The following is a 25,726-nucleotide window of genomic DNA, read 5'->3' on the forward strand; positions in this document are numbered from 1 at the left end:
TCAACAGTTGATCAAGCACTGGAAGCACTTACTCATCTATGCCAGGAAATTTGGAAGGCAGTTACTTGGCCAACTGACTAGAAGATTCATATTTGTGCCCATTCCAACGAACATCACCCAGCAAAGTGCTCAAATTATAGAGCAATATTATTAACATCACATGCGCTTGCAGCAGTACATTGATGGAGCTGCCATGAGTTCAAGCTGGACTCAGAAGAAGATATGGAACAAGGTATACCATTGCTGATATCAGAGAGATCTTGGCTGATAGTAGAGAATACCAGAAAAAATGTTTACTTGTGGATCATGACAAACTATGGGTATTCTTGAGAAGAATGGGAACTCCAGAACACTTAATTGTGCTTTTGCAGAACTTGTAGATGGATCAAAAAGCAGGTATGTGAACAGAACAAGGGAATATTGCATGGTTTAAAATCAGGAAGAGTGTGCATCAGAGCTATATCTTCTCATCATAATTATTCCATCTGTATGCTGAGCAAGTAACCTGAGAATCTGGATTATATGAATAAAAATGTGGTATCGGGTTTGGAGGAGGCTTATTAACAACCTTCGATATGCAGATGACACACCTTGCTTGCTGAAAGTGAGGAGGACTTAAAGCTCTTGTTATTGAAGATCAAGAATTGCAATCTTCAGTATAGAGTTAAACTCAATGTAAGAAAACCAAAATCCTCATAGATTGAAGTTGTCCAGGATTTCATCTTGCTTGGATCCACAATCAATGCTCATGGAAGCAACAATCCAGAGATCAAATGATGCATTGCATTGGGTAAGTTTGTTTACAGTATTGAAAAGCAGAGCTATTACTTTGAGGACTAAGGTGCACTAGACTCAAGTCATGGTGTTTTCAATAGCTTCATATGCATTTGAAAGTTGGACATTGGGTAAGGAAGATCAAGGAGTATCAATGCATTTGAATTATGGCGATGGCAAAGAATACCGAAAGAAACATGAATAGCCAAAAGAACAAATAAATTTCTCTTGGAAGAAGTACAGTCAGGATCTCCTTATAGGTAAGAATGGAGAAACTTTGTGTGACATATTTTGGACATGTTGTCAGGAGACCAAAGAGCCCTGGTGGGGTAGTAGTTACAGGTTGGGCTACTAACCACAGTCAGCAGTTTGAAACCACCATGGGATAAAGATGGGCCTTTCTAGTCCTGTGAAGGGTTACAGTCTCAGAAACCCACAGGGGAAGCTCTGCTTGTCATATGAGGTCACTGTAGATCCACATGTACTCATTGACAGTGACTGAGGAGACCAGTCCCTGGAGGAGGACACCATGCTTAGTAGAGTGAAGGGGCAGTGGGCAAGAGGAAGACTCTCAGCAAGATGGATGGAGACAGTGGCTGCAGTGATAGGCTCAAACATAGGGACCATTGTAGGGATGATGATGATTGGGTGGTATTCCGTACTGTTGTACGCGATCACTATGAATCAGAACCAACAGCATGTGGCCAATAGTACTCATAAGTACTCTTTATGCATTTCCTAATTTATTTCTCTAAATGCTCCAGTGAAGTAGGCACTATTATCCATATTTTATTAATGAAATACCAAGACCAGGAAAGCCTAAGCAATTTTTCCCAAGTGATACAGCTAGCCATTTTTAGAATCATGATTCAAACTTCCATCATCAAATGCCAGACCTTGCACTCACATGACTAAGCATAGTGCTTATATTAGAAATGAACTTTAATTAAACTTCTATTGTCATTGAATGGGAAAAAGATTTGAATTTGATAAGATACAGACAAATAAATACTATATTGCTTCATCCCTTCATAGTACTCCTTAAAATTCCCAAAGACCTTAATAATTTCAAGCCCTAAATGTTCTCTCTCTCTCTCTCACCCACACCCACACACACGCCTTTAAAATCTATCCAATTTTGTAATCCAGAAGATAACTTTTCCTTTATCTATTTGTTTCTTCCCATGTACCTATATGCAACCCATTGCCAATGACTAAGAGACACATGTTGCTTCTTACCCAGCTTCTGAAACGGTCCTCTTCTCTTCGTCTCCCCAAGAGCACCATCATTGGGACAGGAAAAGCCGCATGGCATCTACTCTTCTCACTAGTATCTTTGACGGTTGGGGACTCTTACTTTTTATTTCCTGCTGAAGAGGTAATATTGTAGATACGAATAGTCCTCATTGACATTGAGCTGTCTGTCAACGTCAGTGGTTTTGATCAAGGAACCCACTTCAGCTTAATAAGATCGATAGTTTTGGATTCCAGTTACAACTGTGATCTAATATTTCTGTGACATTGGAACAAATTACTTGACCTAAACTTCAGACTAGCTTTCTGATCTCTCAAAGGGAGATAATAAGGACTAGAGAAATGAAGGGTCTACTCCTCACACAGTGCCTACAACATAGCTTGTCTTCCACTGATACACTTTCAGTTTTTATCTCCCCTTTCACTCCTTCCTCTACTTTTGGTCCTCTATCCAGGTACCCAGAGCCCCCCTCCTGTCTCTGTCGCACTGTGTGCTCAGGGTGGGGTCACGAAACAAACAGTCAAGCTTCACAGACGGCCTGATTCCATCTGTCCTCCCATTAATTGAGTAGTTACCATGAAAGTGCCGTCTTTCAAACTAACCTGTTTACTTTTTACAGCATCTCCAGAAAGGACTCAGAATCCACTGGCATGTAATACTCTACTTTCTACTCGTCGGTACGCATTCCCCAGCTCTTCGCCTATAGTCACAACGCCTTCCGAAGAAGAGAACGATGTGGAAACCAGTTCCACTCTGGTCAGTGAAACCAGTGAGGACCCGCTGAGCTCAGACATCAAGGCGAAAATGAAGGAGAGAGGCGAAAGAGCTCCCAAGCAGGCCTGGAGCAGCCCATTTATGGAAAGTCAAATGGCGAAAAGGCCCACTCGACCACACTCGGCCGATCTTGTGTACCTGGAGGCAGCAGGCAGGCACATTCATACACATCCCCGACTTCCAGAGCGGTCCTCCAGCAACTCAGAGAAAGACTCTATTCTTCGTGGTAGGTATCGCCTTGTGGTTCCCAGCTCCTAGTTCTACACTGAAATCTGGCACTTTTTTTTTTTTAATGGTGATTCTAACAGCAAAATTCCTGATTGAATGGCAGGTCTTATTCCAGAAGGTACAAAGATAACTGGATCAGTCTTTACTGACAGCCAATTGTTACCTAACTTTGGATGCAAGTAGAGAACAGGTATGAGTTGATAACAAAGCTTAATGACTCAGGTATCATAGAGGGTAATAATGAAATCCTATTATACATGTTATAATATAGAATGATACATTGTTACTACAATATACATGTATAAGGAGCCCCAGTAGAGTTCTTGGGTAGTCACTGGGCTACCAACTGCAAAATCTGCTGTTAAAACCCACCAGCCGCTCTGAGGGAGGAAGTTGTGGCTCTCTGCTCCTACAAGATTTACACCCTTAGAAACCTCATCTATCGACTTGATGGGCTGTGATATGTATATATATATATATTATATATAATAACTTCCATTCCCATTTATTGAGTTCTCATGCTGTGTCAGACACTGGACTGAGCATTTTACATCACTTGATGAACTCTTAAGTATACTCAAAGGCAAATAGTATCATTTTGCTTGTTTTACAAACCAGAAACCTTAGTTTCATGTTGCTATTAGGAGGTCTCAAGTCCAGCCAGACGCATAGCTACATCTGTACAACAGAACTGCCCAGTCCTGCACCATCCTCGCAGTGAATGTTAGGGTTGAGCCCAGTTTTGCAGCCATTCTGCCAGTCATCTCTTTAAGGGCCTTCCCCCTTATCATTGCCCCACTGCTTTATCAAGCATCAGGTCGTTTCCCAATGACTGGTTTCTTTTGGTAACATGCTCCTCCCTTCAAGGGAGCATTCTGGTTATACACTTTATTTTTATTTCTTCTTTTGGAAGTCAGTAGTCCCTTTACTATTCTTTTTTTTTGTTTTATTATTATTATTATAATCTTATTGGGGACTCTTACATCTCTTATCACAATCCATACATTCATCCAGTGTGTCAAGCACATTTGCACATATACTGCCATCATCATTTTCAAAGCATTGTCTTCCCACTTAAGCCCCTGATATCAGCTCCCTATTTCTGCCCTCCCCTCCTCCACCCGTCCTCCCTCACAAACCCTCACAAATATAATATATATTATAATCTATAATAAGTTATAGATTATTATTTTCATAGCTTACATCATCCTCCATCGCCCCTCACCCACTTTTCTGTTGTTTGTCCCCCTGGGAGGGGATTATATGTTGGTGCTTGTGATCGATTCCCCCTTTTCTTCCCACCCTCTCCCCTAATCCTTCTGGTATCTCTAGTCTCCTTGTTGACCCTGAGGGGTTTATCTATCCTGGCTTCGCTGTGTTGCAGGCTCTTATCCGTAGCACCCTTTACTCTTCTTCACCAACACCATACTCAAGTCTTCTCCATTCTTCCTTATTCACCATCCAGCTCTCACTTGCCTATGAGATGATAGAAAATGCCATCGCTTGGCTTAGGTGTACATTCGTCTTTAAGGGACATCTTTGCTCTTCGTAACTTTAAAAAAGCCGTGGGCAGCTTTTAAAAAAGCCTTGGGCACCTTTTCTTTCTTATCTACACCTTCCATGAATGTTGACTGTGGATTCAAGTAAAATGAAATTCTTGGCAAATTCAGGTTTTTTGCCTCTGCTTATGAAGATGTTGCTGCTGGTTAAGTCGTGGGGGTTGGTTTGCTTTACATGGAGCTGTGATCCACACGGACCGCTGAGGTCTCTGAGCTGCATCAGTAAGGACTTCACTTTCAGCAAACAGGGCCGTGCCCTCTGCATACCTCAGGGATTCATTTTAATGAATACATCATTTTATTGGGGGATCTTGCAACTCTTATAATAATCCATACATCATTTGTTATCAAACACATTTGTACATATGTTTCCATCATCATTTTGAAAACATTTCTTTCTGCTTGAACCCTTGGTATCAGCTCCTCTTTTTTCCCCCCCTTCCCCCCACCTTCTTACCCTTGTGGGCCCCTGGTAAATGATTAGTATTTTAATATCTTTCACCATCTTCTGTCTCCTTTTGCCCACATTTCTATTGTTTGTCTCCCTTGGGGGGTGTAATATGTGGATTTTTGTAGTCGATTACCCGTTTCTACCCCTTGTCCCACAACCTTCCCTCTCCCCTTATAGTATTGCTACTCCCATTACTGTTCCTGAGGGGTTTATCCTAGAGTCCATATGTTGAGAGTTTTTACCTGTACCAGTGTACATGCTCTGCTCTACCTGGATTTGTAAGGTAGAACAGGGGTCATGGCAGTTGGGCGTGGGGGGGTGGCATTAAAGAACTAGAGGAATGATATGCGTTTCTTTAGTGTTTTACTGCACCCTGGCTGGTTCGTTCCTTCCTTGTGACCCCTCTGTGAGGGAATGTCCAATTGTCTACAGATGGGCTTTGGGTCTCCACTCTGACCTGCATCATTTGCATCAATATATTTGTTTGTTTTAGGTCTTCCGATGCCTGATACCTGAGCCCCTCGACACCTCATGATCACACAGGCTGGTGTGCTTCTTCCATGTGGGCTTTGTTGCTTTCCTACTACATGGCCACTTGTTTAATCTCAAGCCTTTAAGACCCCAGATGCTATATCTTGTAATAGCTGGGCACCATCAGCTTTCTTCATCACATTTGCTTATGTACCCATTTTGACTTCAGTGATTATGCAGTTAAAGTGAGCATCACAGAATGCCAGGTTATTAGAACAAAGTATTCTTGCATCGAAGGAGTACTTGAGTAGAGACCCAATGCCTGCCTATTACCTTGGTAGTTAATGTTTAAATGTATGTGCCAAGACCTATATTCCTATTAATATATATTAACATATTTATTATGTGCATGCCTATATATATTTATACCTCTATAAATGTCTTCTGCCTCCTAGTTCTTGGTCATATGGTTGAATATTGATCAATTATTTTTGATACTGCGATTGATTCTGTGTAGTCCTTCCACTGTCTTTAGATACTTCCTATGTCATTTAATATTTTGCTCAAAAAATCCTTTAGCATTTCCAAGTGAGGCTTACATTTTTTCTTCAGTTCTTTATGTTAAGCATGTTCTTCTCTTTTAGTTTTCTAACTCTAAGTCTTTGCAAATGTCACTTTGTATTTTTCTTTATTTTCTTGGACTGCCTTTTGAAGTTTCATGTTCAGTTCTTTGACTACATTATTTGTTCCATTGGCTTTAATGACTGTGTTAAAAATCAAGCTCTTATGATAGCCACTTTGGAATTTTCTCTTTCTTGTTTTCTTGTCTTAGAATGGATGTTTTTGATGACATTGCACAACTTATCTGGTCTTTAGTCATTAGTGTTTGGTGTGTCAAATCTATGCCTTGGATGCTCTCTAAATTCAGGTGGGATGTACTTGTGTTAGTCTGGGCTGACCAGGGAAACAAACTCATAGACACTCATATGTGTATAAGAAATGCCTTTATATAAAGAGGAAATGGAAAATAAAAAAAAAATCCTAGCCCAGTTCAGCTCAAATCCGTAATTTCAATATTAGCCCATATGTCCAATATCAGTCTATAAATTCCTCTTCAGACTCAGGCAACACATGCAATGGAAGATCACAGGCCAGTGGGTGGAAAGTCTTGTGATCCAGTGGTGGTGGAAGCATCTCAGTGCTGGTATGGGTCTCCAAATGGCTCCTCCAGCTTCAGGACTCTGGCTCCATCAGAGTACACCATATGGGCTGTCAACAGGAATGTCCTGCAGGGAGAGTATATAACCTGCCTCCAGGGAGGAAGACAGGAGTTCCCAGAATCCCCAGGAGATGTTCATGCCCACACAGATGCCTCATTGGCTATGCCTTGATTGACAGGCTAGATTCCACCCCTTTCCTCAAGTTGTCAGGAGATTAAGTAACTGCCACAGTACTCAAGGTCATTACTTACTTCTCCTGGACTTGTTTTAGGGATCCTGGTGATGTAGTTGTTACACATTGGGATGTAATCTTCAAGGTCAGCAATTTGAATTCACCACCTGCCTGGAGGGAGAAAGATGAGGCTTTCTACCTCGATAAGGAGTTATAATCTTGGAAATGCACAGGGGAGTTCTACCCTGTTGTATAAGGGTGCTATGAGTGGCCATAGACAAACTCAGTGGCAGTGAGATTGGTTGTATTTTATCTGTTTGTTTGTTGGACTTGTTTTAATTTTCTTCAGTTTCAACTTGAACTTGCATATGAGCCATTCATGGTCTGTTCCACAATTGCCTCCCTGACTTTTTTTAAGCTGATTATTTTGAACTTTTCCACCTCTCTTTAAACAGCTGTCAATTTGATCCCCGTGTATTCCAGGTGGTGAGTTTATTAAAAAATTTGCAGTGAGGACGTAGTTTGTCATGTAAAATTCTATTATTTGATCTCCAGTTTTGTTTCCATCACCCATATTTTTCTTTGTTTCCAAAACCCATATTTCTCATATTTTTCTTTGTTTCTAATGCCCATATTTTCCAATCAATGTTCCTTTTTGTTCCCAGCTTTTGCATTTCAATCATCAGTAATTAGTGATGCTTCTTGGTTGTATGTTTGATATACTTCAGATTGAAGAATTTTGTAGAATTTATTAAAATCCATGGCTGTAGTGATTCATGTACACATTCAAACAATAGTTTCATTAAGTGGTTTTCCTTGTAGGCACATAGATATTATCCGATCACATACAGCATCGTTTCAAGATAACCTTGAATATAATGACATTCCTCTTGAATTTATCACTCCAAGTACAGTAAACTATGACTGTCTGATCCAAAACTGCCAATACTAATCCACATCTTCTCCTGAATGCCAGGATACTGATCGTTATGTGTTCTATTTAATTTTTTCCATGACTCCAAATTTTCCTAGATTCATACTTGGTAGTTTCTCCATGCCATTAATGGATATTTGCAGACGTTTGTTTTTATTTTGAGTCATGCCGCATCAACAAACGAAGGCCTCCAAAGCTTTGCTCCATGCACACATCATGAAGATTAATTTTACTTTGGAAGGTAGGTCTTCCCCGCTCGGATTATTAGAACCTTTTCACCTGAGGGACTCCTCTTTGGGCATTATATCAGACAACGTTCTACTTCCATTCCTTAGTTTTCAGCAATTAATCCCTCAAAAGTGGACCGCCTATACCTTTGTGCTAGTCTGTAAGTTCTCCTGAAAACTATTTACCATAGGTGACCCTACTGATATTTGAAAATGTGTTGGCCTATCTTTCAGCATTATAGCAACATGCAAGCTATCATTGTACATCCAACTGCGAGACAAGTAGGGTTGAATTCATATCAAAAGATAAACTAAATGGTGATGAGGTGTTTTAAAATCACATCGGTAATAGAAGGAATGGTTAGAAGTAAGGATAACTTAAGAACAGTGCACTGGACAGAGCGAGCTTTGGAAACAAGGAAGCACTCAATAAATAGTAACAATGGATAAACTAGTGAAGGAGCAAACTTAATCCCACTAACAGCCCTATACAGTAGGTAATACAATCCCCATATTTTTTATTCCCATACAAAGAAGCTTGGGCCAGGTGAGGTACCAAGTTTTGAATTTGATAACCTGACCCCCAATCCATGTGTATTACTGAATTGCATTCAGTGAAGAAATTCCTGTTCTTTGCTTCAAGACAGGGCTAAGTGCATTTGAAGCAAATTCTGTTGTTCCAAATTTCAGATACACTTTCTCTGGGAGAATCTTCATGTACTCACGAATATTAATAATAGTGGCTAGGTCATCTGCCAAGGCTGAGGATCTGAACCTACAAATGACTAACAGGCACCTCATTTCCACTAAAAAGTACGCTGTCTCTCAAAAAGCTCTTATTTACCTGGAACTACTACTATGCATTTCTATCTGAATATTCAGGAAAGGATCCTGACACTGGAGAAAGCAGCTTCACTAGCACTCTTGCACTGATCGACTTGGGAGTGTGTAGTGTGTGTGTAGTACAAGATACCCCTTAGAGATTTGAGATAGAACGGTGTGAATTGAACTTAATGAAATTACTTAAAGAGAGACACTGTTAGGAAAGTATGGTGGATCTGAATTGTTACATAATTTTTGAATTTGCGAGTGTTCCTGTGGGTTATTTCCATTTTCTAAATATCTAAATATGTTATTCAGGACCCTCTAGAGAAAGTGAGAGAATGCATTTGAAACTGTGTGAATTGCTAAGAAATTAGACCTTAACAGAGTAGGTCAGTGGACAGAGTTTTTCGGTTAAAAATGTTGTGTGTCACCAAGCGCATTCTGACTCTCAGCACAGAGTCGACTGAAGCCTTAATGAGAGTAGATCACCGGGTCTGGGTGTCTCTGGGACCGCGGGTAGGCTCCAACCATTGTCCTTTTGACGCGCAGCAGGGGCTTCACCTTTGCATCATCCAGGGCTTCATCTACGAAGAGCTTCAAAAAGTTTATGGAAAATTCCGCGTTTTTAATTCCATTTTCCATGGACTTTTTGAAGCTCCCTCATCCCCGTCGTCGTCGGGTTTGTCAGTTGCCAGCCGGTCCGTGCAGACTCTGTGTGTGCAGAGCGGAAGTGGCCCACGGTGCTGTCAAGGTTGTGGCCTTTCTGAAGTGGATTGCCAGACCCATTTTCCAAGGTCCCTCTGGATGTGTTCGAACTTCCAACTGTTGATTCCTAGTCAGGTGCTTAGCTGTTTGTGCCACCCTACATTTTATAGTCTCGGGCTGTCTTGCTGTTAAACAACAACAACAACAAAAAGATGACAACGTCTCTTACATTGCATTAAAACCCAAGTTGATTTTGTTCTGAAAAGACTCACATTTATGAAGGTCTTGAATGAAGTGGGAGAAAAATGTAGAACAAAACTGAAAACGTCATTTAAAAAATTTAAAGATCAGGCTGACTGGGTGGTAGAGACTCATGGAACTCCCACAAATTATATTCCTCGGTCTTGACTCCTTAGTCCAGGGCCAGGCCTGGAACTGAACTCACCCCGGGCTCAATTTTCAGCCAAACGATAGACAAAGAGAAGAGTAACGTGAGGGAGGGATGCACTGTTTAGAGCTATCAACCATTTGAGATCCAAAGGGTAGCATTTATCTAAGAAGAAAGTTCAGAAGGGTTAGGAAAGAAGACCCAGAAACCGGAAACACAGGCAGGAAGTGGGGTAAAGGACCCTATATGAAGGGGATTGTCACAAATGGGGTTGAACAAATGTGCATGAATTATTGAGGGGAAAACCGACCTGCTTTGCAAACCTTCGCCCAGTTCACAATAAAAGAGTTTTCAAAGCATGAGTTAGTTTCGCAAAGAAAAATTAGACAAACATATTATTACTGCTGTGTGTGTGTTTTGTAGACCAAACCGTAGGTTAATTCTTTGTTTCGATTTCCAGCTGGTTTCCAATAATCCATGAAGTCATTTCTTCTTATATCATTGGTCTAAAAGGGCAGCAGATCTGTTTGTTTTCACATAATCAGAAGCCCCCTTGTAAGTTATTAACCCTAAACTGTTTTCCAATCGAGACGATGACGGCCCATGTTAGTTACTTTCATTTCTCTCGAATCTTGTGCGGGTTTGGTAAAATACGTTCAGGGGAGGAGGGATTTTTCAACTGGATGGAAATGAATCGCTCTAGCCTTTCTGGTTTTCTGGTAGAAAAGTGAGAGCTGGCTTGGCGAGGACAATGACAAGAGGCCTTCGTCTTTCAGCACGTTGCCAACGTGCTCTTTGACGTCCAGTCTCACGGACTCCAAAAACAAAACAAAACAAACTCCCTGCCACCGGGTTGTGATTCTATCCCAGAGAACACAGCAGGGCTGCCCCTGTGGGTTTCCAAGACCACGACAACAGATCTTTACAGGAGTCGAAAGCCTCATCTCTCCCTCGGAGAGGCTGGTGGGTCTCAAACTGCTGACCTTGGGGGCTCAGAGCTCAACCCTGGGTCACCAGGACCCTGCAGCCACAGAGATTTCAGTCCCCAGAGGGCCGATGGGGCCCTCCTCGTCAGCGCCTCCCCTCTGCTTCTTTCTTCCAGCGCGCACACGAAGGCCCTTCACAGCCTCCAGCCTCCGCAGAGAGGACCTGGAAGCCCTGGTGCTGCGGATGCCCAGCGCCTTGGGGAGCTCCTGGGAGCCACGGCCGAAGCAGAGGACGGCCATCTGGGGAGGCGCTCTGGCCAAAGGGCTCCCGAGCCAGGCCGGTACCCAGAGCCACGGAGGTGCAGTTACCACGGCACCAGAGATGCTCCCCAAGCATCCCCGTCTCCCAGGGAAAAGGGGACCCAGGGCGGACACCCCCCTCCAGGGCGGCGTGACAGGCGCGTCCATTCTTCAGCCCGTCCCCGCTGGCACACACGTCTCCTCGGAGAGGTTAAGAAAGGTTTCCTCCGCTCCCCCCGCCCGCCCACCCGGGCGTTACCATAAGGCTTGTTCACAGACCCCTCCTTGGCCCAGGGTGAATGCTCCCTTGCACTGACCGCTGCGAGGGGATTGTTCTGCGAGGGCCGCCCATCCTCCAATCAATGCCTGCCCGGAACAACAGGCAGGGCCTCAGATGCACGGGTTTCCACAGGACCATTGTCAGGCTTTTGTGGGGCATTTTTGAACCTAATAAATAATGTCAAAAGTCTCTATCGCAGCCAAAAGTGTCCCTGTGGAAGCATTTCTCATGGTATTTTTGTTCGAGGTGTGTCCCAGTGTTATAAAGAATCCGGGCCTGACAATAGGGATGGGGTGCATCGCGTGCCACTAAGCATGGTGCTGCCTGGGGGTGGAAGAACGCCTCTTTGTTTTGCTTTTGCAGGTAAACGGTTTCACTTGCCAACTGGGGCTTTAGTTTAAGGATGTTTTCTAAGGGCCTTTAGAATTTCCACACAGAGGTTTGGGAAATCTAATTGGATGTTGGTAATGTAATCGTTCACATGAAATCAGAGGACTCCTGGGTGCTTAAGGGAATTCTTCAGGCTATATTAAGGTGTTCATGTCAGAAACCTGAGCCGTGATCCCAGCCGGGGGCCCTGCAACACTTAGAACTGAGTTTCCTGTCAAAGAGATCATGAATTTTCCGATTCAGGAAAGAAAATGCTAGAACAGTGTGGGGAACTTCTGATTAATCTGGCCATCTCAGGGATGTTCTGGCAGAGACAGTTTACACAGCAGCATTTCAAGGGGATGCAATGAAGAGGCCAGCTTCATCAGATGGTTTGATGGGTCTTGTTTTGTCATCGAAACATAGCTGCAGAGAAAACCACAGATCAGCGTGGCCATGCATCGTCTGCAGTATTGCATTCAAAAGCCTCTTATTTCCCCACTGCAGAGTCTAACATATGGAGATGTCCAGGGTTTCCCCCAACAGAAATGAAATATGATATCCAATAACCGTTGACCGATGACCAATCTGTATCGTTCTTTCACAACTGGTTTCTCTGAATCATAGCATTCTCTGCGCAACGTACTTTAAATGATGCTATTGCTAAATGTTCCTGGTTCAAGATTAATATAATTTTATCCTACACATGTATTTGAGGATTCCTGGTGACACATAACCTGCTAACAGAAAGACTGACTGCTTGAATTCATCTGCTTCTGTAAAGAGGCTCAGTCTCAGAAATTCTGTAGGGTGGTGCTGCTGTGCCCATCCAAAGAAAAAACCAAATTCACTGCCATCACGTCAATCCGACTCCTAATGGCCATTCGGACGGTGCAGAACTGCCCCGTGGGTTGCAGAGACTGCCACTCGTTACAGCAGCCAAAATCCTCGCTGATAGGGTAGCTGTAAGGCAGAATCAACTCCATGGGAGTGGAAGTGAATTACATGCTGATTACACTTATTTTATGGCTTTGTTATAAGAGACTGTGGTTGAATGGTAGTTCTTATGGCTAATATTCATTGCTCATCTGGGTTCACGTGACAACTTCCTGCCTTTGGTTAGAGAAGAAGTAGCATGTGGACAAACTCGAGAAAGAACAAGAAAGAGCAAGTCCTGGTGATATGGAGGATTGCGCATGGGGCTGCTCATCACAAGGGTAGTTGTTTGAACCATCTCTTCCATGGGAGAGATGAGATTGTCTGTTCCTGTAAAGATGTACAGCCTGGGAAACCCCAGGCAACAGTTCTACTCTCTCATGTAGGGTTACTATGGTTTTATATATATTTTATATATAATATTTATATTTTTACAATAACAGGTACCAATACCTTACAGTACTGTGGTCCTGAGAAATAAACTCAAAATTCCATTCGAAGTGAACAAGGATCTGTGGAGACTGGTGGGATTCAAAGGAAGGATTTCTTTGCAAGGTGCAATCCCAGCGTCGCTGGGAAATGAGTCGATCTAGTCCAGACCACGTTTAGACAGTGATAGAGGAGGGGCAGCTGACTCTGACCCTTGTGGGCCAGGGGAATCCATGGCCTACCTGTGGACCAGAACGTAGATGCAAATGTACTCCTGTGGATGTACACAGATCTTTTCCAATGGCACCAAATCTGAAAACAGCACAAAGTAAAGTCATCGGGGATGGGTTGCTTTAGGAAGTAAGCATTGTGTATTCATGTATAGTACTGGCATGGAGAAACAGAGTGACATTCTATGGTATAAAATAATTGTTACATAGGTTCTGCATTACAGTTTTTTTTTCTTCTTCTGGGCATGTGATTTGACTTAGGATATATTTGTTATCAGATACTATAAGTGCCTTCTAAAGAATATAATATGCCACTCCATGGAAGAAATGTGTTTTAGATGTTGTATTGGAAAATATATATTGGTGAATTAAAAAATAGCTACATGGAAGAAATGAAATATTTAAGATAATATCTAGTAAATAATATTTTAAAGTATACATTTCATAGTGTTCACAAATAAGTCACTAGAGCCACAAAACCAACCGAACACTCGCTACCACTGAGTCAGTTCTGAAGATTGTTTTGAGATTTACTAAAGATGGCAGTGCTTTCAAGATTATTGGAATTGACCACATCAGACTCAGGGGTGGGATGAGAAGTTAATAGGGGGAACAATAGGCAGAGTGAACCAGAGAGCTAATCTGAGCCTGTAACTCCAAGAATGGTTTTCTCTAAGTGTGACCAAACTTAGTGTCACTTCTACCATTTGGCTACATTTTTTAAAACTCTCTTCACTCTTATAGTTGTTTTAACTCCACAAGATTGTTGGGGATCAAATTTCGTATAAAATAAAATTATTTTGAAAGTAAGAGCCCTATGTAAATAGGCTTTCTTGTCTTACACTATCGACTGTAACTTAAAGCAATGCTAGATTCTGTTCTTATAACCGACTTCATGGCTTATAGATTTAGCTGACTTACTGACTTTGACCACTATTTCTGGGACTGTACTGATAATGTTCCTCCTCTCTGCGTCAGTTTAATATATCATGTTCTTACTGTTCATCCCAGTGCTATGAGATAAGTAATAGCATTGCATGATGTTGGAATGCACCCAAGAGCCAATTGAGTCACGGTCAACTCATAGTGACTGTATAGGACAAGGTATAATTGTCCCTGTGGTTTCCAAGACTGTAACTCTTTATGTGAGTAGAAAGTCTCACCTATTTCCTAAGGAGCTGCTGGTGGTTTTGAAATGCTGACCTTGCTGTTAGCAACCCAACTTGTAACCACTGTACCACCACACAACAAAGTTAACCCACAGAATGATAGGAGAGACAAATTAATGCCTCCAGGACCCATGCTTACAAGCATTATACTCTAAGCAACAAAGAAAATGTAACAGTTTAAAAACTGTCTAATGAACAAACTAGTTCATGTGCAGGAAAAGTGCTGACTGTCAGTTTCTACACCCAAATATGATCTTTAAGCTCAACTCTCCAGAAAAGACTTCCAAACTATCCAGACGTGAGGAATTAGGCACTGTGTTTGTAACTACAAATATGAGGCGAAGGATTCTAAGTCACGTAAGGACCCAGAAAAGGGTTTTATCAGGGAAAGAATTACAGGTTAAAAAAAACTCCCCAAACTCCAGAATATTCAAGGTATTTGTCATTGCTCTGGCACTGCCCAAAGTCTGTCAATATAGTTCCAGCACCAATGTTAGCCACAACCAATTTCCCCCCATGTCTTCCTCCACTTCCCTGTCCCAGTCTACTCTTTTCTATCGCCCGTGGGAACGAATCGGTTTTTGTAAGTCAGTAGTCCTGACACCAATCATGAAATGCTTACCAGGTGCTGACCACCCAACATAATCATTGTGGGAGATCTGAGAAGTACAATTCAACTTCAGTGACATTGAGTCAATTCTGACTCATAGCAACCCTATTGAAGAGTCTTTCTTCAGGGTTCAGTGTGTGCCAGGCATTGGGCTGGATGCTAGAGGCTAACAAGGACACAAAACTTTTTGGACAAGATCAATCCTGTGTAAGACTTAGTTCATACATTCATTTGATCAATCTATTAAACATCACTGTGTACTAGATGAGAGCCTCTGGGCCACAGTGGGCTGTGGATTGAGCTTCAGACCCACCAGTAGCTCTGCAGAACAGAGATGAGGCAGTTCTATCTGACTCCTAGGGTTGCCATGAGTTGGAATCTACTCAACAGCAGTGAGTGTTTTTGTTTTGATATGCTAGGTAGCCTCTGCTGGGGACACAGCCCTGAAGAGTTCATTTGGTTAAGTCTCACGGAGTTGGTGAGACATTGAGTTATGGCACAATTGTGTTCTGGGTTATCATCCTTTAGTTGCAATCTGAGATCTGAGATCCTGAAAGGCCAGATGAGGGAAAATACTTTGGGTATTCCTGTGGCGTCAGATATGACCCAAGCTGAGATGAAGGGATGTATGACCTTTGTTTATGTTTACCTTACTTAGTGCTATGAATCATGTATTTTGATAGAGATCATTAATGTATTTGACTATGGGGTGTTATCTTGGACTTTCAAGAATAATACACAATGCATGTTATAAGCATGTCATACCATTACTTGATTCATAAGAAACTCCAGGGACAAAGTGGTTCAGCACACAGCTGACAACCTAAAGGTTAATGGTTCGAACCCACCAGCCATCTCTAGGGAGAAATCTGTGGCAATCTGCTTCCATAAAGATTTATAACCTTGGAAAACCCTGTGGGGTCAGTTCTACTCTTTCTCATAGGGCTACTAATGAATTGTAATCATCTCAACAGCAATATATTATGGTTTGGGGGTGTTTTTTTTAACTTACTATATAGTGTATGATCAGAGTGTACAAGAATTTCTAAATTCCCCAAACCCAGAAAGTTTTAGAAGAAAGATTGTGGTCCTGAATAATCCAATCATTTAACTATGAAAGGCAGTGGAAACTCACAGAAGAGAGATCATTTGAGGTTGGCGCAATCATCGAAGGCTTCCCATGGCAGAATTTGAACATGATTTTGGAAAGTGGATGACTTGAAGCAATGACATAGGGTAGACCTCGAATCCAAGAGATGTAAATTGAGAGGCAGATCAACTTTTGTGATATCTGAATATCTTTTACATTTTGATACTTTATTCAGGACTTCCCTAAGGAAAAGTTTTAGATCTGTGACTATCGTTAGGTTCAGAACGTTGCAAATGAGGACCTTGAAATGTGTCAGTAGTTTTTAAAGAAATCCATTTTCTGAGCAAGGAAAACAGCATGGAAATGTATTCTAAAACATGAGCCACTTCTGGGAGTCCCGCACCTCCCTGGCATCCCACCCCTGAGACATACACTGCTGGTGGGCTTGTAAATGTGTACAACCATTGTGGAAAGTGATACGGTGCTACATAAAACAACTGGGAATAGACGTACCATACAACCCAGCTATACCTTTGCTGGGAATATACCCCAAAGAAGTAAGGGACAGAACATAGACATATATGTTCTCTCATGTTCATATAGAACAGGTCACAACAGCAAAAATCTGGAAACAGCTTAAATACCCATAAGTAGAAGAAAGGACAGAGAAACCTTAGTGCATACACACAATAGAATACTATGCATCCCTGAAAAGTGGAGATGACACCACAAAACACCTTGTGACATATATGGGTGTTGAAACCATGATGCTGAGTGCAGTTAGTCCATCACAAAAGGACAAATACTGTAAGAGTCACTGCTATAAAGATAAACGCCCAGATGAAAGCAGGCTTCTGCTCCCAGGTCCTGTAATCTTCCAATCTGATCTCCCAAGCACCGACGTAGAGAAAGAGCTTGGTGGTGCCCATGAACCATATATCACCCTCTTCAGATGCACATCTTGAAAACTACTCAGACAGAGGAGACCTCATCTCATCTGGGGTCAGTTATTCAAGATTAGGTGTGAAGGAGAAGACCATCCAGTTGCTACCATACAACATTGTGCTAAGTTCACGTGAAATCAAGACACTACTCCAGAAGTGATAAGCAAACCTTACTGGAGTTTCAGGTCAAGACAGGGAGGGGAGCATGCATGTTTCTGAGAAGGTGATTACACTTCTGCAGGTGGCTAAACCAGGCGGAGCAAATCCCCTTGGGGGGGAAATGCATAACCCAAGGGGTAGATTGTGCCCTATATTATTGTGCTTTTAATCAGACACTCTTGAACTAGTTTATATCCAGCCTTTGGTGACCCAGGCCATGTGCTATAGACAACTGGACCTTTAGTCTGTTTTGAGGCTCACAACAATCTTCACAGAGGTGTCACCCGAAGGATCCCATATGGAAACCCCTCTAATCTAAGTGGGCTTTACCTCAAGTTTACCTGTAACAGATTTGAGGAACTGACACACTCCCTTGGATTTATGGCTGAAACACAGTAGTGTAAGAAGAAGCCAATGACTGCTATGCCAAGGTTAGGGAATTGGCAGTCATTGGACTTTGGTTTGGATCCCTTGCTTTGAGGGACCCATGAATGAAGGGTGGTCTGGGACTATCATATATTTGCTATTTTAATGTTCTCTTTGCTTTCTTATGACATTAGGGATGGTCCTCTCTTTGTGACGGAGTGTTATTGAATGTACTATCCTCAACCTACATTGTTCTTGAAACAAGTGTCCAGTCACTCGAGTTTATTCTGTGTATGTCAGCAATGCATGTATTGGGGTCTGAAGAGCCAGTCTATACTTGTATAATTTCCTTTTCTTAACAGTGCTTTAAGCCATATACCATTGGATGAACTAATGACACTTTCAAGAGGATTATCTTATGCCCCAGGGGGATGATTCATAATGCTTTCTATTATCAAATGATAATGCATCTAAAGTGAAGCAGAGGCATATACAAACCAAAGATATAAAAATGGATTTGGGCCTTACACTTAACCGTAGCCCTAATCTAAGAAAAATTAGTTTTTAAGACATGCCTGGCTTGGTTCTCATCCTCATGAAGAGATCAATTAAGACATGGGTGCTATAAAACAGTGTAGTGAAGAAATCAGATGGTGCCCATCTGAGGTCTTAAAGGCTTGTCTCAAACAAGCAGCCTTTTAAGTGTGGCATTAACTAAGTCCTCATGAAAGAAGCACACCAGACTGTGTGGTCCAAGGATTGCAAATAATAAAATCCAAATCAGAAGGAGGGAATGGTGTCAGAATTTACATTCTGAGCACCTGGTTTGCAAAAGGCAATGGATGACAGTGGAAGCCCCAAAGCCATTTGCATGGATTAAGTCTTTAGTGAATTCTCTCTGACCATAGTCCAGGGATTTGACTAACTTGGCTATAAGACAGAAATCTTTGTGAGGCCAATTATAGCAGACGTACTTAGGTTAAAATGTAATACCTTATCACTTGGTCTCCCTTTTGACCCATTTTAAAGTAGTTTCCATTTTCAATGTTTTCTGCTTTGTTTTCAATTGAGGTTTTTCTCTGTTTTGTTTTGTTATTGTTGTTGCATTTTTGTTTGTTTATTTGCTTTTATATAGTTTACTGTGTAAAATAGGGGAGAAGTGCATCTATGGAGATAATAACTGGATTAATGGTTACTTGTGAGCATAGCAGAGGAGATTAATGACTAGCAAATGGGGAGCTAATAATAATAGTACAAAAAGAAAACATTCCAAAATTGGGATTATGATTGCCTAACTCTTTTTACCTTGATTGAACAATTAAGTTGTATGATAAGTGAATTATATGCCAATAAGACAATTTATAAAAGGTGAACACTTTAGGATTCAAAGGGACATTTTAATGATTTTATTAAGCAGATGTATATTGACCCTTACTGGAAGCTGGCTAATTGACAACCTGTTAGGCAAATTTAAGACACTTGCTGATGAAGGTCAAGGAATGCAGTCTTTGGTATGGATGACAACTCAATGTAAAGAAAACCATAATCCTCACAATTGGACCAATAGATAACATCGTGATACATGGAGAAAAGATTGGAGTTGTCAAGGATTTTGTCTTGTTGGCTCCACAATCAATACTCACAGAAGCATCAGTCAAGAGCCCAAAAGATGAGTTTCATTAGGTAAATATGCTGCACAATCATATATTTACTCATTAAACAAAAACTCTTTGGAGGGTTGAAAAGCAAGAATGTTACTATGAGCACTAAGGTGCGCCTGACCCAAGCCATGGTCTTCCCAGTCACCCCATATGCACTTGAAAGTTGGACATGGTATAAGGAAGACTGAAGAGGAATTGCTGCATTTGGATTGTGGTGCTGGAGAAGAACATTGAAAGTAGCATGGCCTCTTTAAAGGACAAACCAATCGGTCTTGGAAGAGGTACATCTGGAGTGCTCCATAGAAGCAAGGACAGGGAAACTTTGTCTTCCACCTGGAAATGTGGTCAGGAGAGAGCAGTCTCTGGAGAAGGACATCACTCTTGGTAAAGTGGAGGGGCAGTAAGGAAGAGGAAAGCTGTCAAGGAGATGGATTGACCCAGTGGTTACAACACTGTGCCCAAGCAGGCGAACAATTATGAACAATCGTGATACGGAAGGAGACAGGGTTTCCTTCTATTGTGCATAAGGACACTATGGGTCAGAACCAAGTAGATGGCACTGAGCAACAACCACAACAACGTAGCTATCCTGTCTTCAAAATGAGTGCTTTTGCTATATTGTTATTGTTGTTGTTAGGTGCCATCTGCTTGGTTCTGACCCACAGCGATCCTATGTGCAACAGAATGAAACAATGCCCAGTCCTTTGGCATCCTCACAATTGTGACTGTCGCTAGGCATCTATTTATAGGCACTCATAAAACAAATGCTGGTTGTCAAGCTTAATGAGTGTGGAATATGTGCCATTTAGTAGGTTTTGACTCTTATCAGTCCTGTGGACAGCGAATGAAAACACTGGCTCTGCACCCTTCTTACAATCATTCCAATGTTTGAGCCCATTGTTGCAGCCCTTGTGTCAAGCAATCCTTTAATCTGGTGACCCCTAAGCCTTATATCCTTCTTCAGGGACTGGTCCCTCATCAGAACATGTCCAGAGTTTGCCAGACGAAGTCTGTGCTTCTAGTCCAGATTTCAGTGAAAAGGGAGACCGGATGCTTGTGTCAGGCAGAGCCAGGTCCCAGACCCAGGCAGCCCCGAGGCCAGTCTGCCAAGCTGCTTCTGCTTACATCAGCCTGGCTCAGTTGGGTTTCCAGGCTTTCCTTGTACAGAGGATCCGATAAATTACACAAAACCAAGAGTAATTGTTTAAATGCTCCATTCCCCCTGCAACCCAATCATCACGCAATTGCCAACTGCCATGAGCAACTAAACTATCCATAGTTCCTAAAGTATATCCAAGAAAGTTCTTACAAATGTAATAGCCTGTATGATCTTAGTACAATTTACATATTTTCATCATTAAAAAAAAAAATCACCTTTTCTCACTTAGCTCTAAATTGTGTTCATCTTTTCTAATGTAAGCATGGGTGGTGTTTGGAATAGCAAAGAGCATTCCCAAACTGTCTATTAACAAATCCTCTTTGAGTAAGCCCCCTTCATTCTCATTTGGGGTGAAATCAGTATTGCATCCTGGTTCCTTCCTTCCCACACCTCCCCTAGGCTAAAGTCGAATTGTTTCAGATTGAGATTTTGTGTGTGTGTATGTGGCCTTAACAATGTTCTGTTCACATGTCCTTGCATAGGCCCAACAATTGCTTGTTGACCCATTTTAACCTCTTTTGAGCATCATCTTCAAAGTGTAACTGTCCTTGACAATGAAAGAGACCTTCCTATTGTCTGGTCCTTCCAGGCAATCTTTAGCGCGGAGCTAAATGGCTTTCAGATGGAGGAGTTGGCCAGAGGAAGGAGACAAAGTAAGCTGTTGTTCCTAAGTGACTTTGCTAAAGTTTCCCCTTTCTCTCTTAGAATGGTGCACTTCTATAGGAGATGACAGACATGTTGACAGGTGCAATATGCTTTGAACTGCTGTGTCCGATAATTCTTTTGTCTTGGGTTTTCCCAGCAGAGTGGTACATCTCCTTGGGATGCTGAGATGCATATTGTTTGCTTTTTATTTAGTGTGGCGAAGGCTTCCTTCCCACTTTCCCCACCTCTTTTTAAGCCCTTTGCACGCATGTCACTAACCCAGAGGGGAAGGCAAGCTTTATTTAGTGTAGGGAGTTCTTACTCTCTCCTCCCCCAACCCCTTGCCGCAAAATGGAAATTGCTCTTCACATTGTTTCCTCTTTATTGTTAAGTAAGAAGGAAGGAAGGAAGGAAGGAAGGAAGGGAGAAGGGAGAGACAGAGGGAAGAAGAAAATGAGGAAGGAAAGAAAGAAATTCGTAAAGGGTTCTAAGAAGTAGCGGGAATCATTTTTTGATAACTGTTGTTTACAATTTGGAGCATATCCTTTCATACATTTTTCTCAGCTCACCCTCAGATCAAACTATTTTAGCAAAAAAAAGGAGTCATGCTGTGTACTCTGTTCTACAACCTAATACCCCCATCACAATGATGTCTTTGCAATTTCAATAATAATCGTCTTTATCACAACTTCACATACCTACAGAGAATTTCTTGGCCAATGGACCATCATTTAATTAATTAGTGAATTAATTCACACTTCTGGGAGATTTTAGTTCCTCCCCACTGTCACGGTCATTAATATATTTTTACACATGTACTTTACATACCCTTGTTGTATACTTGGGCATTTTTATCATGTAAATTCAACAAACACACTATTGGTCAAGCTGTGTGCAGGGGCTAACTTTTGCTGTCATCTGCCAGTTCCCAGAATGATTCCTAAGTCTTTCGTCTGATGAGCTCTCTGACTTCATACACTTAGAGAAACACGGAGTAACATTAGAAGAGCATTAGTCTTAAAAAAAAAAAAATAGATACCAGCAATGCTACATTAAATAGATTTTCCTCTCCCCCTTTTGTCACGTGTATGGAAACTCAATCTACACATGCCTGTGTATTGGGATAGTGATGGTCGACTATTGTTCACTTGAAAAATCAGAATTGACTCACTGGCAGTGCGGCCTCTTACGGCAGGAATGAAAATCAGTGGCTTCCAGTTGTGTCCCAGAACAGCACCGACTGTTCTCTATCTGAGGTGTAAATGGAACCTCACCGCAACCCCATTTGCGGTCTGGACGACCTTTCGTTGTATTTTGATTTGCTGCCTAGCACCTCAACCCGTGTGACTAAAAAGAACAGGTTGAAACAGGCTCAGATTTATTTTTTTTAAAGAATATAAAAATAGTGATGCTACCTATCTCTAAGTGATTTTACTCTTTTGTTTAATATATATATTAACTTTATATATGTTAATATGTAATATGTATATATTTAATACTGAGAACTTTCTGGAATCTGAGAGATTAGGATTTGAGAATTTTTGCTAACACAAGAAATGGTTAAAGAGCATTTTAGACATTTTGATTATTTAGATATCTTTCAAACCCTCCTTACTTGTAAATTGTTACTTTCTGAATTAGAATCAACTCTGTCTTATCATACAAACAATGTCAACAGGACATGAATGAAGAACGAGATATGTCAGAGACTTGACCTACTTACATCTGGTTTACAAAACATCCAAAATCCACATCGTTGTGCTCCGTGGAGGGTGCTGAGATGGAGCATCTGTAATTCAAGTTGGGGGGAAAAAAAGAAAGGACAAACTTTAATTTAAAGATTATGTATGGAAAATAACCAAAGACTTTGAATTTTTAAATAAGGGCACATTACATTAACTAGATAAGGTATAAACTTTGCATGCCATTTTTGTTTTCAATGTGATTCCTGTTGTGTGTGACCTGTATGGTAAACTTATCCTGACTAGTGGGTCCCCTCTGTCTAGCTCTTCTGTGTCATTACACTCCATGACTCTCAATCGTTTGAGCGGAAACTTCCATATAAAAACAATAAAAACCCAACGTGGGCTGTGAATTCTGCTAAGCACTGAGTAGTTACAAAGTCTCTTCTGCTTCAGTCTAAGCAGCAGGACACCGGGAGTTGGGAGTGTGTGGGTCACGTGATCCCTTGACCTCTATCTGGGTTCTGTGCCTCTGCTTCGTAACAATTGATTAATGGTGTGCGGTAACTTTCTGGCCGAATCGTGTCAGTCCCCTGAGTTTGAAGACTTCCTCATTATCTGAGGCCTTTCACTGCTGCCCTTAGGAAATTTTACTCACAAATTAGGTTGAACAAAGTCTTCTAAAAGAAAATTATTTTCGGTGTTTGGTCATCGGGGAGCAGAAGGCTTGATGGTCATTTACTGCATTGAAAGGGCCTGGAAGACAAGTGGTGCGTAGAGGGCCGGCTCCCGTTCAATCTTCCTCCCCTTTACTCCAGGGCCTTTTTTCTTTGTCTTTTTCTTCCCCAGAGAAGGAATGGAGCACACGACCACTCAAGGAACACATTGCCCTTCCGTTTCTCTCTTTTTCAATTAGCATGCTTGCTTTTTTGTGCTGGGACAGCGCTGATGTGTGCGCTTCTTTATTGAACATTAGAATCCAGTCGTCATCCGGGTTGAGTGACAGGTGCTCCTGCCTGTCTACCCAGTATCTAGTCTCTTCTAATTATTAACAAATCCCCAGTTCTGTTTATTTATTTACCAGTGAGAAACTCATTTCAATCACCTATCCCTATGATGACAGGGTGCTGAATCTATATTTTAAATAAACGTTTTATTGACATATCTTACATATTTCAATATATCCATTCACATACAATTCTGTTGTTCTATCCCACTGGGTGGGGTTATTCAATCATGGATGCTATCTACTCCCTTTTCCTCCCCTCCCCCCACTCCCTCCTTTGGGACCCTCAGGGAATCACCACTCCTGTCACTGTCTCCATCTTGACCTTCATGTACCAAGCAATCTTAAATATGCAAATAAACAGGCAAATCTAACATGATCAGTGAGATAAAACACATAAAATCCTTACTGGTAAGGGGACGGCATGCTAAAGTCTGCCTGAAGACTATACGTTTTCAGTTCACTAGAAAGCCTCATCTTTCTCCCAAAAGCTACAGGAGGACTTGAATCACCAACCTTGTGGTTTGTAGCCCACCTGAGGTTTATCCAACCAACTAGAGCAGTGTTTCCCAAAGTGGACGATACTGCACCCTGGGGGAGCACTGGAAAGATCCAGGCAAGCAGCAAAAGCAGAAAGCCTACACTTTATCTCGGATTGTGGGCTATAGTACAAAGGTTTTAATTGCCTGTGGGTAGGGTAGGAATGAGGGGAGGGGAGGGAAGGGTGCACTTTTTTTTTTCTCAAAAGAGGGCACTAGGTTAAACAAGTCTGGGGCCCTATCAGCTAGAAGTAAGCAGAACTCTACTGGACAAGCTACCGTGTTCCTCATCAGAAGGGACAGGTGCAGCAGGCATCCTTTGGTTCTGGGCTTTCCTCCGTCTCCCAGCCTGCAGCACAGACCTACTGAATGCGAAGCAGTGGGTGTCAGTTACCCAGTTCTGTTCCTCACAGCCTCCGGTTGGTTTGTAACCCTGTTCTGAGCAATGGAACATCCAAGAAAGTAGGTTGAGCTTCTTGGGGGAAATCTCCCCTCTTCGTTAAAAGAGAAGCACTTGAGAAGCTCAGAGCAGGGGTAGCCGATTATTGTACCATATAGGCAGAGGAAGAAAACCCTTAAATTATCAGATCAGATGTATGGGATTGCTCACCAGCTAAGTGAACCATCCACCTCCAGACGTCTTGTTAAGGGAACAGAAAACATTTCTATTTTTAAGCAACGATTAGCCAAATTTCCTGTCTCTTGTAACCAAAATAAACCACTACAACGAAGATGTGATTATGTGCCAGGCATTGTGTTCAGCATTTGGCAATCATTATATCATTTCATCTCAAGTGCCCTGAGAGATGGAGTCTCATGTGGTCCCTGAGACTGTTGAGCTAAACTGCTTGGTTGCTAACGGAGAGCTTAGAGGTTAGAGGTCACCTGGAGGAACCTCAGAAGAAAGGCCTGGTGGCTTTTCCTCCAAATGAGCTATCCGAAACCTTCTGTAACACAGTTGTAATCAGTCCCAAAGGGGTGACGGTGACTCAGGATGCACTTGAGCGCACCCGGGTAAGAACAAATTCTTCTAAGACATAACAACAATCCTCTCCCTGATTTTTGTAACTGGGGAAACAATTTTAGAGAGCTTAACTATCATTCTCAAATCATAGACTGTCAACAGCCTTCTGATGATGACTTATCTTCCCTAGGGGACAAGGGGTGTCAGTCCCTCATCTTTTCCCTTCTTGTCCCTGTGTGATACCAGGAAGACCATGAATCTCAATGTCAAAGGATTATG

General features: G+C 41.9%; 1 protein-coding gene across 1 annotated transcript; it reads left to right on the top strand.

The window, feature by feature from the left end:
* The first annotated feature begins 380 nt into the window (after positions 1-380).
* Positions 381-11,525, top strand: CUNH12orf42 (chromosome unknown C12orf42 homolog). The gene is made up of 3 exons (XM_013004057.1): positions 381-396; positions 2,649-3,029; positions 11,086-11,525. Exons 1-3 carry the CDS (start codon positions 381-383, stop codon positions 11,523-11,525), a joined length of 837 nt encoding a protein of 278 aa, XP_012859511.1.
* The last annotated feature ends 14,201 nt before the right edge of the window (positions 11,526-25,726 follow it).

The sequence above is a fragment of the Echinops telfairi genome, unplaced genomic scaffold, assembly GCF_000313985.2.
Source record: "Echinops telfairi isolate 266 unplaced genomic scaffold, ASM31398v2 ScPeMD7_2;HRSCAF=8, whole genome shotgun sequence".
Classification (NCBI taxonomy): Eukaryota; Metazoa; Chordata; class Mammalia; order Afrosoricida; family Tenrecidae; genus Echinops; species Echinops telfairi.